Source organism: Scophthalmus maximus, chromosome 2 (genome assembly GCF_022379125.1).
Source record: "Scophthalmus maximus strain ysfricsl-2021 chromosome 2, ASM2237912v1, whole genome shotgun sequence".
Taxonomy (NCBI): Eukaryota; Metazoa; Chordata; class Actinopteri; order Pleuronectiformes; family Scophthalmidae; genus Scophthalmus; species Scophthalmus maximus.
The window spans coordinates 749,773-765,744 of record NC_061516.1 but is presented as its reverse complement, the minus strand read 5'-3'; the positions used below and the strand labels follow the sequence as shown (position 1 = coordinate 765,744).

Sequence of the window (15,972 nt, the reverse complement as noted above, 5' to 3'; positions counted from 1 at the left end):
CTCCGACCGGTAGAACTCCAAATCCTTCAACCTCTGCTAACTACCAAGGTGGTGATTCTGGGCACAACACTGATCTTAGATATGAAAAGTATTTTGTTTGTTGATTTGTGAAAATGTGAACGTCAACTACGTGCCTTTTGTCAATAATTCGTAGGCAGACTAAGCAGCCATTGGCTTGTCTTTATGCTTTTATTTTTTGCATTGAGAGATTCAATTTTTGTTTCAATTACTTTAATACAGTGATTAATACATCAACATGTCTGATTTGAGATTATCAGTACATTTAATTTATTTTGAATTTATATGCAGAACATTTGAAAAGCTTTGTTATGTGAAAACCAAAGTACAGAAAAACCTTCCTGAACCTGAAGTCAGAACCTTTGGGTCAGAACTGTTCTTTGTTTTGTTAACAATAGGGATGTCAAATGTTTGGGATAGGGATGTTAAATAATTCATCTTAGCTCACTACATCTGAGCCTTTTTACCCTCAGGGGTGAATACACAGTTATGAACTTATTTTTAAAATACAAAAATGTGAAATTATTAACGGTATTGATATCGGCCATGAGAAGCAGGTAATTATTGTTTATCGTATCGATATCACGGAAAAACTCCACATTGCGTATCCCCTACTTCATATCATATGGTTTTGTATTGATTTCTTATACCTTCTAGAAAGGGGGTGGTATCCATTTCTCTTGGTAGACGACAAACAACAACTAGCAAAGATACTTTTATTTATTCTTTATTTATAAGACCTCTTATTTGAGAAAAGCTAAGAGTGAACATAAATTAAATTTTATGGCACATTTTTACATATCTGCATCCACCAGAAGGATACAGATTATTTCCTGGATTTTGCTTCATAAAGAACCCTTATCAAGTTTGATCAAACTTGAAATAGACGACTTACCCTCAGCAGAAAGACAACATGCTCAGTTATTATCTAAATATTATGTTTCTATTTGTTTTTGTTTGCATTGGCCTGTTTTCATATTTGCACCATTGAAAGGCTTGTGTTGTGCAAAGCAGTTCACTCTATTGGTTTATGATCCCATTTCACCAGACCCCTGATGTTCAGGGGTCTCATTGTCTTTCGCAGTAACCCATTCCCTACCGTCCCCAACTCTATTTTTTCCCACGTATCTGCCCTCGCCCCACCTCTACCATTTCCTCTGTCTTGTCCTCGCTGTCAAATGCCACACCTATGCACAGGCACAGGATGGACTACAAGAACACACATATCCTGGGTTATTCTTGAACCCAAGCCTCATTTTGTTTTCTCCTGCATTGGCCACGCTACCACATGTAGATCTACTGTACACCTCATAATGTCGTCATTAGCAGAGATAAGTCTTGGTAATTAACCATGACGTTGTTAAAACTGGCAGGTGTGGGCTTGTGTGGGTTAGGGTGTTAGAAAAAGAGAGGGCTATGTGAAAGCGGGAAAAAGGCAGAGGGAGGAAGGAGAATATTTATTTGGATTTTATTTATTTTTAGGTATTTATTTTTGTTTATCCATGCTGCTCTGCTTCTACAAAAAGGAACAAAAAATCAGCCTGGTGATTTTACAGAGCATCTTGAACAGACAGCATGCATGGACAAAATTAGACAGGAAATAAAGGCGGAAACATGATACACCAGATACCTTTTGGGTCAGTTAGTATTTGATGTGGCTTTAATAACTCACACAAGTCACATATAGGCCAGTGAAAGGTTTTGTCAATTAGCTCATAAAACACAGATCGACAGTGAGCAATGTGATAGCAATGTGCGAAACACACATTTCTGACAGAGCTGCCAACCGGACTTTAGCCTTTACATAATGCCTGTTGTACAGGACAGTGAGCAACCCATACCTAAATTAACAGCAATGTTAGCTGCCAGAGAATATCTATGACATTTAGTTTCTTGCTGTAACATCAGCTAAGATTAGCCATTGACAGCATGTCATGTTAAGCAAGAACAGAATTCTTCCAAAGTTCGAAAGGCAGCATAAATTCAAGTGCTTAGTTTTAGGTTTGATCCAAATGGCAAAAACATGGTAATGCTGCAATAGCCGTTCATCAAGTGTATGAGATGCATCACAGTCTTCCAGTGTGTCTCCAGCAAAATAATACCAATGAAAAGAGTAGCCAGGGGCAATGGATGTTCAAATAGCAAAAGAAGGTGTGAGAATACAAAGGGGAGGTGTTGAGCATTAAGGGAGGTCAGCGGTGAATGACAAATGAGAGGAAGACCAGGGTTATAAAAATGCATGGTAGCACAAAAGTGTGTGAGGTGTGCAGGGCCCACTCTGAAAAGTGTTTCAAGCAGCCAGTGCCTTTGTAAAGCAAATGACCCAGACCATAGACAAGGTTCAGTTTAAAGGCATGTGCTGACTCATCCAGAGCATATGCCTTTCAATTATATCTCCAAACTCTTGGGGCTGTCTGGTTCTATGCAGACATTTTGTAATACGTCCTCTTCAATATTGGCAGGGTAGGTCACAACAAGCCACACAAGCCAAACTGCCCACTGCTGAGAAGCTCATTGGCTTTGTCCACTACTGAATAGAGCTCTCGTCTAGCAACATTTCTTTTTTTTAAACCTTCTTTTGATTTGATCATCTCTCCTGGCTTTTAACTGACAGAGCCACAGGGTATTTTTTTTCTTTTTTTTTTTTACTTCAGTGAGCTTTCTAAATCCAGACCATGTGGGGCCGCTGACATGGACTTGTGCTACCACTGTTTTCAAATGGTATGACTAAGGCAGGGCACAAGTCGACCTCAGGGGTGATTCCATTGATTGGTTTTGCCATTGAGAAACTCAGCAAATCTAAAACCCTGCAGGTAAGCAGAACAAAAATAATCAATTTAAAAAAAAATTGGTGTTTTGAATGTTCAATGACCTGAAATACCACATTGTATAAACCAATTTTTGCACTGGTGCTGCAATACATTTGTAGACAAGCCACCAATCAATCCCAATTTAACAAATATTTTACATATTTCATCAATTCCACTGACATTAACTGACAATTTGTGATAGTACTTTCGGCATTACCACATATTGTGTCACACATTGCATTCATAGCTGTTGCTTTGGTGATACCCAAAAATGGATGAAAGGGCAAAGGGAAAGGCTTTGCAACAGGGCCGTTCAAACTACAAGGTCTCAAATGAAGCCTGATTTGTGGTCAGTGGGGGAATGAGCAAGGGTGATGGGAAAATTCCATCATGCAACAAAGGTGAGAGTAGGAGGAAGCTGCATACAAAAAGACAGAGCATCGATACAAAGTCGGGAGGGCAGAAATGGGGAGAGGGTGAAAGAGAGTTAGGGCGACGAGGAGGGCGAACGCGTTCATCCAGTGCATGGAATCAGTCTAAGAAATCAATTTTTAATTTGGCCGTCAGGGTGGCAAAGCTGCCGTACAAACGGCTCTACCATAGACTTAATTTCACAAAACTACCCCCGAGAAAAGGAAGATGAGAGGAAGGGAGAGGTGGAGAAAAATCATCAGAGGGGTGGAAAGAGTTAGGAAGACAAGCAGGGGAAGGAGGGAGAGACCCAGAAAGAGATGGATGGAGTGTGAATTGGGTGATAGCAAGGTCACTATCTGTCTGGGAGAGAGATGGAGGTTGTGAGACAATGACGAGCAGAAGAGAAGAGGGATCAGTGGAAAAGAAGACTCAGGGGCCGAATAGCAGAGGGACGCGATTTGACACCAAGGCGCTCTGACTGGGAGCCCAGAAAAAAACACATATACATCACACAGTATTAGATCATAGCGTGTGGGTACCTTTGAACACACGTATGAGCACACACACACACACACACACACGCACGGAAACACACACAGACTTCATAGGGCTTCAGTGCCTCTTTCAGTGCCTTCTTTACTCTTCTGCTGTCCTCATCCTTTAGATTCCTGCTGCCTGAGGGGCGTTGGCCAGGGGTTTGACCATGGTGACTGCATGAAAGCCTTGCCTCTGACCATAACACTACTGATTATCCAAGCTGTGCCACTAAACTAGCACAGAAAGAAAAGTGCCGCTGTCTAACCCTGCCAACCAATCACATTTCTCGTCAGGTTCAGCTACTACTGCTCTACCTGATGATCTCTCTCTCATCCCAGGTTTTCTCAGTGTCTTCTGTGTGCTTACCTGTAGCCATAAGCCCATACTACTTCCACACCAAGAAAAACAATAACTGAGCTCAAGCTCTTAGTAAGTAGTAAGCTAAAACTAACAGAATAAAGGGTCATGAATGTATAACTGTAAGTAAGTAGTCCTTATATATTATATATAGAGAGTCAATATCCTTGAATCATATGCTTCTGTTGGTCATCATGGAGGAAATTCATCATCACTTCCATTGTGGTAACATCTGGAATTTGTTTTATGTCTTTTGGTATATAAAAAAAGAAAAAAGAAAAAAGGCTCCACACAGATCCATGGCAGGACCCTCGTATTTGGAGAAACTGTCTCATGCTGCCAGCATACAATTTTAGAAAAGAGATAATTTTATGATTCTACTTGATAAAGTTCTCAGACATTCTTTTTTAGTGCTGACCCAAACTCTAGCTGATAAATGAAAGATGGGGCCCTTGGTTGAATGTCAGTCACGAATGCCATATGCCTGATGAATATAGTAACATAAATTCATTCCTGAATTTACCTGGGAAACTATATCTCACCTCTACCTAAAAATGACCATGTTTCCAGTGACTTCCCTTGTCTTACTTTTGTCGGCACTGTCCAGTGAATGAAATGTACGGCTCCATTATATCTTGAAACATTGATTAACTTATTGGGGGATCGCTCAGTCTTACATGCTCTGCTCTCCAACAGTTGCTCTAACTTTCTATTTCCAGCGCTTTGCTTTTTCACATTGCTTCTCCATTTTCACCTCTATTTTTTGCTGTTAGCACTTGCCATTGTTGGTTTTCTCTGCCGCTCACAACCCCCTCCCCTTTCCCTGTGTTCGGTCTGTACGTTGTCTGTAAATCCAGCCTTGTCTTGATGAGAGAAAGGATAGTTAAACGCCTTGGGAAGTTTAAGACCCACTAGGGATCCGTCTGATAGCAACCCAAATAATGAAAATGTAATTCTACAAGCATAATTAAGTTATAGATAGGGTGATTACGGTGCAATCCATTAAAAATGACGGTAAAAAGTAATTACTTATTCAATCAATGCAGTTTCATGGAAAAATGCAATGGCACCATGTTGCGTTGCCTCTATACAAGTCATTACATTTACAAGGGCATAATACTTTAAGCTGTGATTGGTCCTCTTGACAGCTTGTTAAGCCATGAATTAAAGCTTCTTTTTTTTTCAGTTGAAGAAATAAAATATTATAAGGGAGCTGTCCCCATCCATGACTGATGTGTGGCTGTGAATTGTGTGTGTGTGTGTGTGTGTGTGTGTTTAAGTCTGTGATTTTTACCATTCCACTGTGGGAGTGTGCATTTCCTGCGGATGTGTTCAGCCTGCAGAGTGGTAAGGAGGAGGACATAAAGATTGAAAGGGAATCAGGATACTGTATGTCTGACACCTCCTCCTCTCACATATGGGAGTTATATCTCTGCACAGACTGATGATTCTCAAGTGACCGTGCCAAAGTCAAAATTGCAATTGTGTGATGTTATGATTTTTTGTTGCTGTTGTTTGGAACAAGAACATCTTACCTATTGTTTTGAGATGCTATTTAAGTTATATAAACTGTTAAAAAAATGCACACGCCTTCCCATGAGGCAGCACAGGATTCTGGATGGTGCAGTCTGAACTGGTACCAAAGCAAATAACTGACTAGCTTGAGGCAGGGGATTGCAGTACAAAGAGCAGATGCTTGTTTGATCAGACACAAACTATAACACCACACCGATCAACTCACATCTTTAAGGCAGCCCATGAAGTTGTTGCTGACTGGCGATCCCGGCAGATCGGCGGTGTTGGGGCTCCCTCCAATGTAGAAGAAGTCATCAGAGCCCAGCATGGTGTAATCCTCCTGGGTGTAACCAGTGGTGGTCAATATACCATCCACTGAGATGGTCACCTGGCATAGGCATGGCCCAAAAGAGACAGGTAGAAAGAGAGCAGGGAAAGAGAGAAATATAGAATGTCCAGAGAGGAGAGAAATTAGAAGAATGGGGAGAAAAACAAGTAAGAGACGTGGATTAAACATCAGTGATAAGCGGGGTCGTCCCCAAATTTGTACCGCTTGGTTGGTTGCTTTTGGTGCCAGTCAGACTGGGGACTTTCACTGGAATGGAGTGCAGTTGCTGAGGGAAACCCAGTGTTGTGCGCACCGTCTAATCTTTGGTAGCAGTAGAAAAACAACCCTGGTTTAGCTGACTGAACTGTGGATGAAACTGGTTTAAATGTGCCAAAAAGCACTGCATCAAATGTTACTTGATTTTAAGTTCAACAACGTGATCTTACAGGAAAACACTACTTTGAAAAACTGTTTTTCCTGTGACTGCTTTATATATTTTTCTTCATTCCTCATCTGAACCAGCCCTCACTCAAGGAACTACCAATACAAATGACCCTCCTTTTCAATATTTAACTGCCTCAAGTCTGGTCTTCTGTGCAAGGTTACACAGTCTGTGCTGCATGTTTGATTGCTACCAGAACAGAAAGTGCTGGGTGCAATCAAACACACCGCCACTAGCTGATGCCATGCGGATGCATATAAGATAGACTTAAACTTAATTTTTTTAAAGGATGAACAAATGCTACACTTTGTGGCTCCCTCAGGCTTTTGACTCGGAGACCTGATTTTTTGGACACTTTGATATCTGTAATATTACGTCTCAGCAATCCTGTATGACGGGAACACGACTAATATGATCAAAGGAGTTTTACACTAAATTGTAGCAGCATGCAGAGTCTTGTTCTGATGTAACATTACCGTTTTAAATGTTACACCAGAACCTGCCTTGTCAGTAAAAACAAAAAAGTATTGCTGGAGAGAGAATAAAATGAGACATGAGATATACTCAGTTGAAATTAGAATTAGAGTCTTAAGTAATACGGATTCACGTCACTCTTTCACAGAAGTCATCACAAATGAAATTATGTCTTCTTTACTTTGGCGTCTAACTGCTGCACATCATGAAAATATAATTTACAGCATGGCTGTATTTGCCATTCCCGCCACATCTACGCCGCTGTACAAACATCCAGCAAAAAATACTGCTGTTTGATTGGAAGAGGGTTCTGTGGTAAGTGACCAATTTATTGTTTAATTATCCTAATAGAGCTGGCCTGGGCAGAAAGTGATGCACTCATGCCTCTGATTCAACATCTGCTATTCTGCATAAATGTACACACCACTGCAGGGAGCCACAACCATCTGTTCACCATTACCTGCATGCTCAAAAGAGATGCTAGCCCAAAATATATTCATGCGAGCTGAAGTCCAACTTAGGTTAGTTACAATTTATAAATGGCAGTACATCACTTTGCATGTTGGATCTACAGTAGCTTTAGTGCAAATATGATGAGCACTTTTCTATCTTTTAAAAGTAATTTGTGACTATGTTTCCACTTTGTTTTTAAACGATACAAAAAACATTTATTTGTATCTATTTAATCTGATTAAAACTAATAATATGAAGTCAAGGGCCAACTCCAGTCGCAGCAAACACTCGAAGGCTGAAGAGAAACCCTTGCAACTGCACTCAACAGATCAGTCGCCCCAGCTGAGTGCTTGTCTTCTTTTTCTTGGCTATTGTTTTCTTTTTGGCCGTACTTCCCTTCTTAACAGGGCAACTCATTTTTATGTCTGCTGTTGCAACTTGGTGGGAAAGACCATGAAGAATCTTCGGCGGACAGTGCTTGTGTTGGTGTGTTTTGGAAAATCTTGGATGGGACTTTCAGCGGAGTCACTTCATTTATTTCCCAGTGACGAGAGCCATAAGAGGTGGCCAAGGAGGAGAAACAGGGGAGGGCAGAAGTCTCACTACATATGCCATTTTGGCCAAAGCCATTTACCTTTGGCATGACCTTCTCTCAAAGTCAGGGTGTAGGATTTGAGACGTCAAAGCGCAGCGATATAACCTGTAAAGCTTGTGAAATTAAAGAGCCATCTAGAGTGCTGAATAACACTGACATATTTTAGAGGAGAGGGTTGTTGATGTGACATCTTGAAGGCTAGATGTGCTTACTGAGGCCGTGAGGGATTTACATTGGAGAACTGGCTGCCAGACACCTATATATTTCCCAAACAAAAGAGGGGAAATCAGAGATATTGTTTTTCTCTTTCTTTCTCGTGCTTTCTTGATCATCCGAGATTCCACCACTTAAAAGGTTCATCAGAGCATTTATTGCATGCAGTGTATGAAAAAAAAGGGACCCAAGGCAATTGTTTTCTATTCAATAATTCATTGTGTGATCAGAGGTTGGACATAAACAGCAATAAAAACCCCACAGAGACAATATTTCAAAAACTGAAAATAAGCACACACGCTATTAGTAAGTTATATCAGAGGAATTTGTTTCCTCTGAGATAATTTTCTGATTATTTGCAGGGGCTAGCTAGTCTTTGCTTCAACCAGACTGCACAGCCATCCCACTGAGTAACATTACGAACACTTGCATCACGGGCCAGAGGAAGGAAAGGGTGATGATATCACAGGTTGATAGTTGAAATACCCTGGTTCTCCCAGCTTGGAAGCCATATAGCCTTTAAAAAAGCAGCATCCAACTGTTCTTAAAAGGAATCCCAACAAGTTGTGTTAAGATTATACCAGATACATTGGCTGCTAGTTCTCCATGAGATCCTGTTTTGAATAGCATTAGTCAGGGGGGAGAAATTTAGCTTAGGGTAACATTTACATTCATGTAAATATATGTTACCTGCCACCAAGACAATATTGACCAACAGTAGTGGAATAAAACAAAAACTAATCTTGATACTCTGGATCCATTGGTCATTGTTCTCATCCTCCTGATCCTGATAGGTAAATCTGATTGAAGCAAAGGCGCAGCTAACACTGAATCTATCCATAAAAGCAAAGTCTAAGAAAACATGGTATTATCTGCAGGGGTGAACTTCCAGCATTAGCTCCCTCTGTTATCTTCTTTACTTGATGGTGCAATACCTCACAGGTAAAATTAATGGTTGATGAAATGTTGGATCTAGGTCACTGAAGGAAAAAACACCAATGGGTGTCTTCCCATTACTTAGTATTCAAAGTAATTCACAGTGACAAAACCAAAGCACTGCTATGTGAGAACAATTAGTGTTAGTGACTGTCACTCCAAAGCCTGGATACTGCAGTTTGATATGAGACTTTTCCTTAGACTTTTTAATCACTAACATGAAATGTTTAGCCCATTGTTTACTGTATGAAAACAACTGCAAATTTAATTTGCACATTCATTCTTGCTGATAAAACAGAAGACCTAACTGTGTGCAACAAATCTTAGCTCATCATAGCTTCCTTCTGGAAGCACTGAAAATCTTAGAAAAAACACTTGATATATACAAATATCTGATTAATTAATATCTTGTGTCTTTCTTTGCTTGTTTTTGAGTGTGAACTTAATACGTTAGTAAAATCAATAGAACTAACAAGTAAAAAAAAGACTTACCTAATCCAAAAAACAGGAATATTTAAATAGGAAATTGATCTAAATGCAAAATGCTTGCTGCCTCTCTTGAGTCATTTGATTTATATCCAGCTGCTCTCCCAACACATCTTTCGCCCAGTACATAGAGAAACAAACAGACCTGGTTGATCTGTGCTGAACTGTGTCCTGGGTAAAATGAAACCCACAGAGTGGGGCTGTTTACAGTTGAATATACTGTGAGAGAACTGCTATACCTGAAAAGTTCTAATCACGAAAAGCATTTCTTTTTTTACCCATTTACAAGCTGCTAAGCCGACTTCATCGATGGCCCTGTGGGGGAATAATTTATTTGTTGTTTTAACCTCAATTCTATTAAATTTCCTCATGTGCTTGTTCATCGTAAACCACCAACTACCTAGAGAATCATGCAGCCTTTGCTATGGGTACTTGTAATGCCTGGTGAACTACAACTGTTCTCAGTGTGGAGTCCTGTGGTGTGCTCATCTCTTAGTGGGTCACTGGCTCATTGACCATATCTGATTACATGACTCAGGGCTGCTGGCTACTGAGCGCCCCATAAACTAGATCCCCCTCTTATCAAGTAAGCAGGGTTCAATATGATTCAAGCTGTGCAAAGGATTACACTGACCACACTTATATTCCTCATAAAAGCTCTTATTGATTGGAGACAACAATATACTTGAAATTTTGGGACTAACCCAAACCACTCTACACTACTACAGTATTTTGATTTCAAGTCTTTATAGTGCAAATCACATGTTTGGAGACAAACAAACAAACATCCCGTATTACAGACTTGCACACAATTCCCAACATATTGAGGGCACATATTTATAGTTTTGTATTGATGTTCATAAGTCTGGTAGCATCACACTGTATATGCTGGCTAGGGTAAAATAAAAACTAAAATAAAAAAATGAGGAGCACAGAGAAGGTAACATGAGTAAAAATGCCACCACTCCCATAAAGAAGAGCATCAGAGGGGCTAGGAAGTATCAAAGCAAGTCTTGAAGCTAATTTTAGTCATATCCCCAATATGGCAAGGGTAAACTAGAAATATATAAATTTTACAGTATTCAAAGCCATATCCTGTCAGGCCTTCATCACATAACAATGGAAAATAGCTTTGTGTGAGTCACTCGCTCTCATCATGCACACATTTTGTACAGATCATTTCCTTCCTCCAATTCCCAAGGGCGGTCATGATTTTTGGGATTCCAATCTTTGCTTTGAGTCAGAGTCTGCAGTTCCCTTGTCAGCAATTTCTGACTTATACAGCCTCGATCTATCAGCACCAATGAGTACTTTCATACATTAACGTCATCATCCATGCAGAGAGGTGGCATCAAGCTTACCTTGGAAATTAATCACTTACCCTTGTTGGCAATACATCTGATTACTGTCTTTTTCCAGAGAGAAATAACGTGTTATATTTTGGATTTAACACAAAATTACACACTCAGAGGCGCACACACAGGAAACGTCTCATAGTTGAGGTCAAATTCAGACTTTGCTAGAAGGGGAAGGATGCTCAAGAGAGAAAGGGAAAGAAAGGATTCTCATCCCCCGGTGGCCTTCGATAGGTGTCTGGCAGCTTGTCAAAATGTATTACCTGGGAGAGATCTATGTTGAGAGATGGTCCTGTCTTTCAATAATTACTATTGAAAATAGAGTTTGGGTAGGTAAATCATGAACGTTTGAACTTAGCTACATCCCCAGGTTAGTAAAGATATGGGGAGGGTTGGGAAGTCGGGGTGAATGCCATTTTAGCAGCAGTTGTCAAGAGGATGGGGGAGAGGAAGGGTGGGGAGTTACTTAGCTATGTGCCGAAAAGAGTTAAAAAGGGTTGGAGGGTGAACGAAATCGGTTAGTATTTTTGTAAGTAAGGGAAAAGTCAGACACAAAAATGGTTGTTAGTACAGTTACAACAAAGGTTTGATTCAAACAGTAGATTAGTAACACTGTTTTAGTAAATTTAGTCAATGTGGTCAGAGTAGGAGAGGATTCTTTAAAAGTCCTCTGAAATTTGATTGCTTAAACCAGATTGAGATTTGGAGTGAATGCGTTATTTCATGTGACAAGGTTTGTTTTGGTTAAGAAGAAACAAAATTAATCCATCCAAGCTAACAGGGTGATGCACACAAGCCATGCATTTAGATGGAAATGTGACAGGAAGATGGGGATGGGGTTGGGGTGGGGGTGGTGGGGGGGGGGGGGGGGGGGGGGGGGATTCCATTAGACACAACACAACCAAATCAATTCTTCAAAACAAAAAAAACAACAACAAAAAAGCCATCTGACAAGATGCAGCAAAATGGGGACAAAGGGAGAGAACTTTCAATGTAAAGTTGTCCTTTGATTTTTCATTTTTTTAACAAGAACGCAACATAATTTTCTTTTGATAGGTGTACAACAAAGGACACGTGCTGGGACAGAGCAGCATACACACCGAGTGAGGATGCGGATGTGAAGGGGTTCTAGCCACTGGAAACATGCAGACAGGGTGTGGAAACACAACCACTGGATACTGTCAGTTTGGTGGTGGAGTTGGGACAGGATGGGACCAATGTCACCAAGCACGGATGAAATCAACAGGAATGAGAGGGTTTTTTAAAGAATAAGGAAAACTGAGAGGGGAGAGAAGACAACCACGTCTTGGTGAACAGAGCAATTTCTACCCCCATGGTAGGACATATTGAATCATAACTATCACTGTCCCCCATGCTATTTGACACATATCTGTGCCAGGACTGAATGAGTCCCTAACTGATACAGTAACTTTCTGCACACTCATAACAGTTTTAACAAAGTCACGTGTTATGATAAATTGGCCAGATTTATTCCTTAGGCCATCAATCCTCTATTCACCAAGAAAATGAAAATCTGTCTCCCCTTTTTTTGGTTTTAGCAAGATAAGGTATCAGGTCATTATTGAATTCAGTAAGGTAATTTTGAAGTTAAACTCATAGAAGTAAAAGAAAAAAAATATTAATAAAGCAAAATAAAATAACCAAAAAACAACAAGAGGGTGTGGCTAACATGTTTTATGGCCATATTGATTATATTAGAACAATTGATATATGTATGTATATATGTTAGCCGTGATATATACATAAACATATATACTCAATGCAATCTGAATATAAAAAACTAAAAAAAGAGTTTGGGGAAGGGGTTCAAGTCTCTTCATGCAAGGGGTTAGGCCAGTAAAGAATAGGAAATATAAGTTAGGGTTAGTGTTAATGAGGGGTCAATCGGACACAGTGCAGAGTTGCCCAGGCAGTTCCCTTCATGGTCTGCATCAATCGGCAGAGAGCTTCATTTATTGATTGGAAAAGTCCAGTGAAAGCAAGTAAGTCTGATAACAACTACGTGCTAATGCTTTGCATGGTCTACCAGTGTGGACTATAGTTCATTGAGTCTAATGAAAGCTTTAGAAATTCGATTGCACTAAGGTGTTAGACAGAGTCTTTCTTTTTTACATAGACAAATTGTTGTTGCAAACTTTCCCCAGTCTGCAGCTTAAAAAAGGCACCCTTTTATTTCCAGTAATGAGTTTCAGTCAGTACTCTTGGTTTGAGTTGGAGCTCATGGGGGCAATTGGCACATGACAGAACTTGACTTAGTGTGCACATGTGTGCGTAAGTGAGGGAGAGTGTGCAGGTGAAGGTCTGGGAAAGGCCCATTCTATAAATCACACACCGAGGCCACTGAGGGGATCAAGCCCTCATTTAAGGCCTACTTTACAATGGGTGCATTGACCACATTGGAGTTCTAAATACTCTTCATGACTCCATAAACAACAGCATGGCAAGTCTGAATAACAGGTGGCTCTGATAGCACGTCTAACTGAGGCATTATAACAAAAAAGCTCTCCTCAGAACCAAGTTTTTTTCAAAAGTTAGGGAAATTCAAAAATGATTTTATTTCATTTTTCCTATACTTCCTTTCACTGGAGTTGCCATAGTGGGCTGTTTGTCTGCTTGGGAAGCCTGCTGCATACGCTCACTTAACAAGGTTTTTCTAAGAAAAGAAATCAGGAGGAAACAGATTTACAAACATAGGTAATTCTTCATATACTCAATTGAGCATTGCATTATGATTCTTTATTTCTTCATATGGATAATATTTGAAGTAAAAAAAAAAAGAAAACAACAAAATAAAAAGAGCACAGAAAATAAACCAAAAAACAAAATCTTAAATTTAAGTGATTTCTCATGTGAATTAAAAAGTTTTTGGGCAGACCTCTTTCGATGAACACGTTAATTATTTTCGGGAGGGGAGAACTGGATGGCAATAAAGAGCAATAACATATATACAGAGAGAGAGAGAGAGAGAAAGCTAAAAGAAAAACAGAGAGGTGGAGTTTTTCAGCTACCTTGAAATTGATGACGGATTGTACTTTCAGTAAAGCAAACAGAATAGAGAGAGGTAACGGAAAACCCAGGGCAAACCAAGGTATAAGACAATTAGAATGATATCTACCATATAATGCAGTTTGTTTACCATAGCGTGTCCAATGCCTGCGTGCTTCAGGAGAAAACAGGGGGAGGGAAAAGAAAAAAAAAATAATGACAAACCTTAAACCCAAGAAAACACACCTCAACCCCAAAAAGGTGGGGGGAAAAAATCGCCTTCAGCAAAACCATCTTCTCCTTCTAAAAGGCAACTCACTTATACGCAAAAATTGTATGTAATATTAACATATCATTTTAACAGAATGTATCATCCTCATCATCTTTATCGCAAAACATCCAAATAAAGAAATAAAGAAAGCAACTATTTAGTTTGAAAGGGTCATCTACAAAATTAATCAATAAAAGAAAAAAAAGGAATAAAAGGATAACAATACATTTGTTAGTATGTAAGTTGCAAGTTAAGTAGAGAAAACAACAGATGGTTCACATTCCGTGAATGACACAGTGTTAGTTGTGGAAATCATAAGAGGTAAGGGAAAAGAAAATTCACCAATGTCAAGAATCAAATTGGAAGAATTCTGAAGCTTGTTGTTAGTAAAAGAGACAAGAGTTAGCAAATCAACTTCCACAGAGGGGACTTGGGTAGTTTCGATGGGGAGGTTTGTTTTGAGTGGGAAGGGGAATGAGGGAAAAGTACACCACTGTTAGTATTCAATCTGACAGGCTAATTTGGCCAGGGGGGCAACTGGCAGTGGAGTCTATGCCATTTAACAACGGCGTTCATTTAGTACTTGGCGTGGCCAATCATGTTTTTTGTGACTTCCCAAGTAGTCATTAAGGGGCTATTGTGATATATGCAAGAGAAAACCAAAAGGACATTATTGCATTGTAGAAAGCAACAATTATGGTAAAAAATATACAGTGCATTTCCAGTGTTTAGGGTAGTGATGTGAAATCCTCAGGGCATTTCAGGGAAACAAGAGTTAAGCCCATGTATGAAAGAAAACGCAATGAGATTGACAGAAAGAAGGACAGAGGCATTTCATTCTTGTTCTGTTATCTGCAGCATCCTGAAAGAGAGAGAAATGTCTGCTTAGTCCTTGAAGTCATTCCCATGCTAAACAGTAATGCTTGTAATCCCTGAGAAAAGAAAAAGGACATTAAATGGAAGTAAATTAATCAGTAAATAAGGGGACATGTCACATATCCATTAAATTACTTTTCCTGATTAATATATATCAAAATATACGTTATTTTAAGCCCACTGTACATGATGGCAAATGTCAGTGAGAGGGGTAAAATATCTATCAGTGACATCTGCCCTGAGTGTTCCCTCTGGACAGAGGGGACATCTAGAGGACATCTTATATCTTGATCTGAAAGATGAAATCATCAGCTGCTGCAGGTGACCATATCTGATGCACAGGATATTGACAAAAAGGGTGAACCTATGGGAAACCACTTATTGAGAATGGTGCATGTTCAAACTTGAATCCTCAAATTTGTGATTTCAGCCATCAAGACAGGTCCAAAGTTAGTCAAAGCTCCAGGTCAGGCAATGGAGATGTATACATAAGATCAAAACAACGCCGTCAATGTTTCATGTTTGCGTAGCGTTTCATGATTGGTATGTCCCTGGAGCCTGTTTTGTTTTGCAAACCTTAGTTTAGATTAAGCGCTGCCCATGGGGGTTTGCTGGTAGGCCAGAGATATACTTGCTTTTAACTGGTTAGGTCTTCAGGGTTTTGTCATATGGAATCGGGCGTACTTTTAACTGAATTGACTTGGAAATATGAAGGACAAGTCCCTGTAGCATATACAGTGAGTTTATAACTGCATGTGTGTGTGTGTATGGGATGGATTACTATGTGTTCTTGCCACCTGTGTGGGAGCTGAGTCCAAATGGTAACCCTAAACAGTGCTCCCTATGTGGCTAAGTGGTCGATTTGAGGATACATGTACGCCCACTC

The 15,972-nt window shown here is 39.8% G+C and overlaps 1 protein-coding gene across 2 annotated transcripts in view; it reads right to left on the bottom strand.

The window, feature by feature from the left end:
• nrxn2b (neurexin 2b) overlaps positions 1 to 15,972 on the bottom strand; it is a 675,914-nt gene that overhangs the window by 354,364 nt on the left and 305,578 nt on the right. Inside the window, exons 8-9 of one of the 2 annotated variants that reach the window (XM_047329457.1) lie at positions 14,091 to 14,114; positions 5,878 to 6,039 (exon numbers count right to left, since the gene is read on the bottom strand). In XM_047329457.1, coding sequence (XP_047185413.1) covers positions 5,878 to 6,039; positions 14,091 to 14,114 — 186 coding nt within the window. The remainder of the gene's footprint in view (positions 1 to 5,877; positions 6,040 to 14,090; positions 14,115 to 15,972) is intronic. The other variant, XM_035625686.2, reaches the window with a different exon arrangement.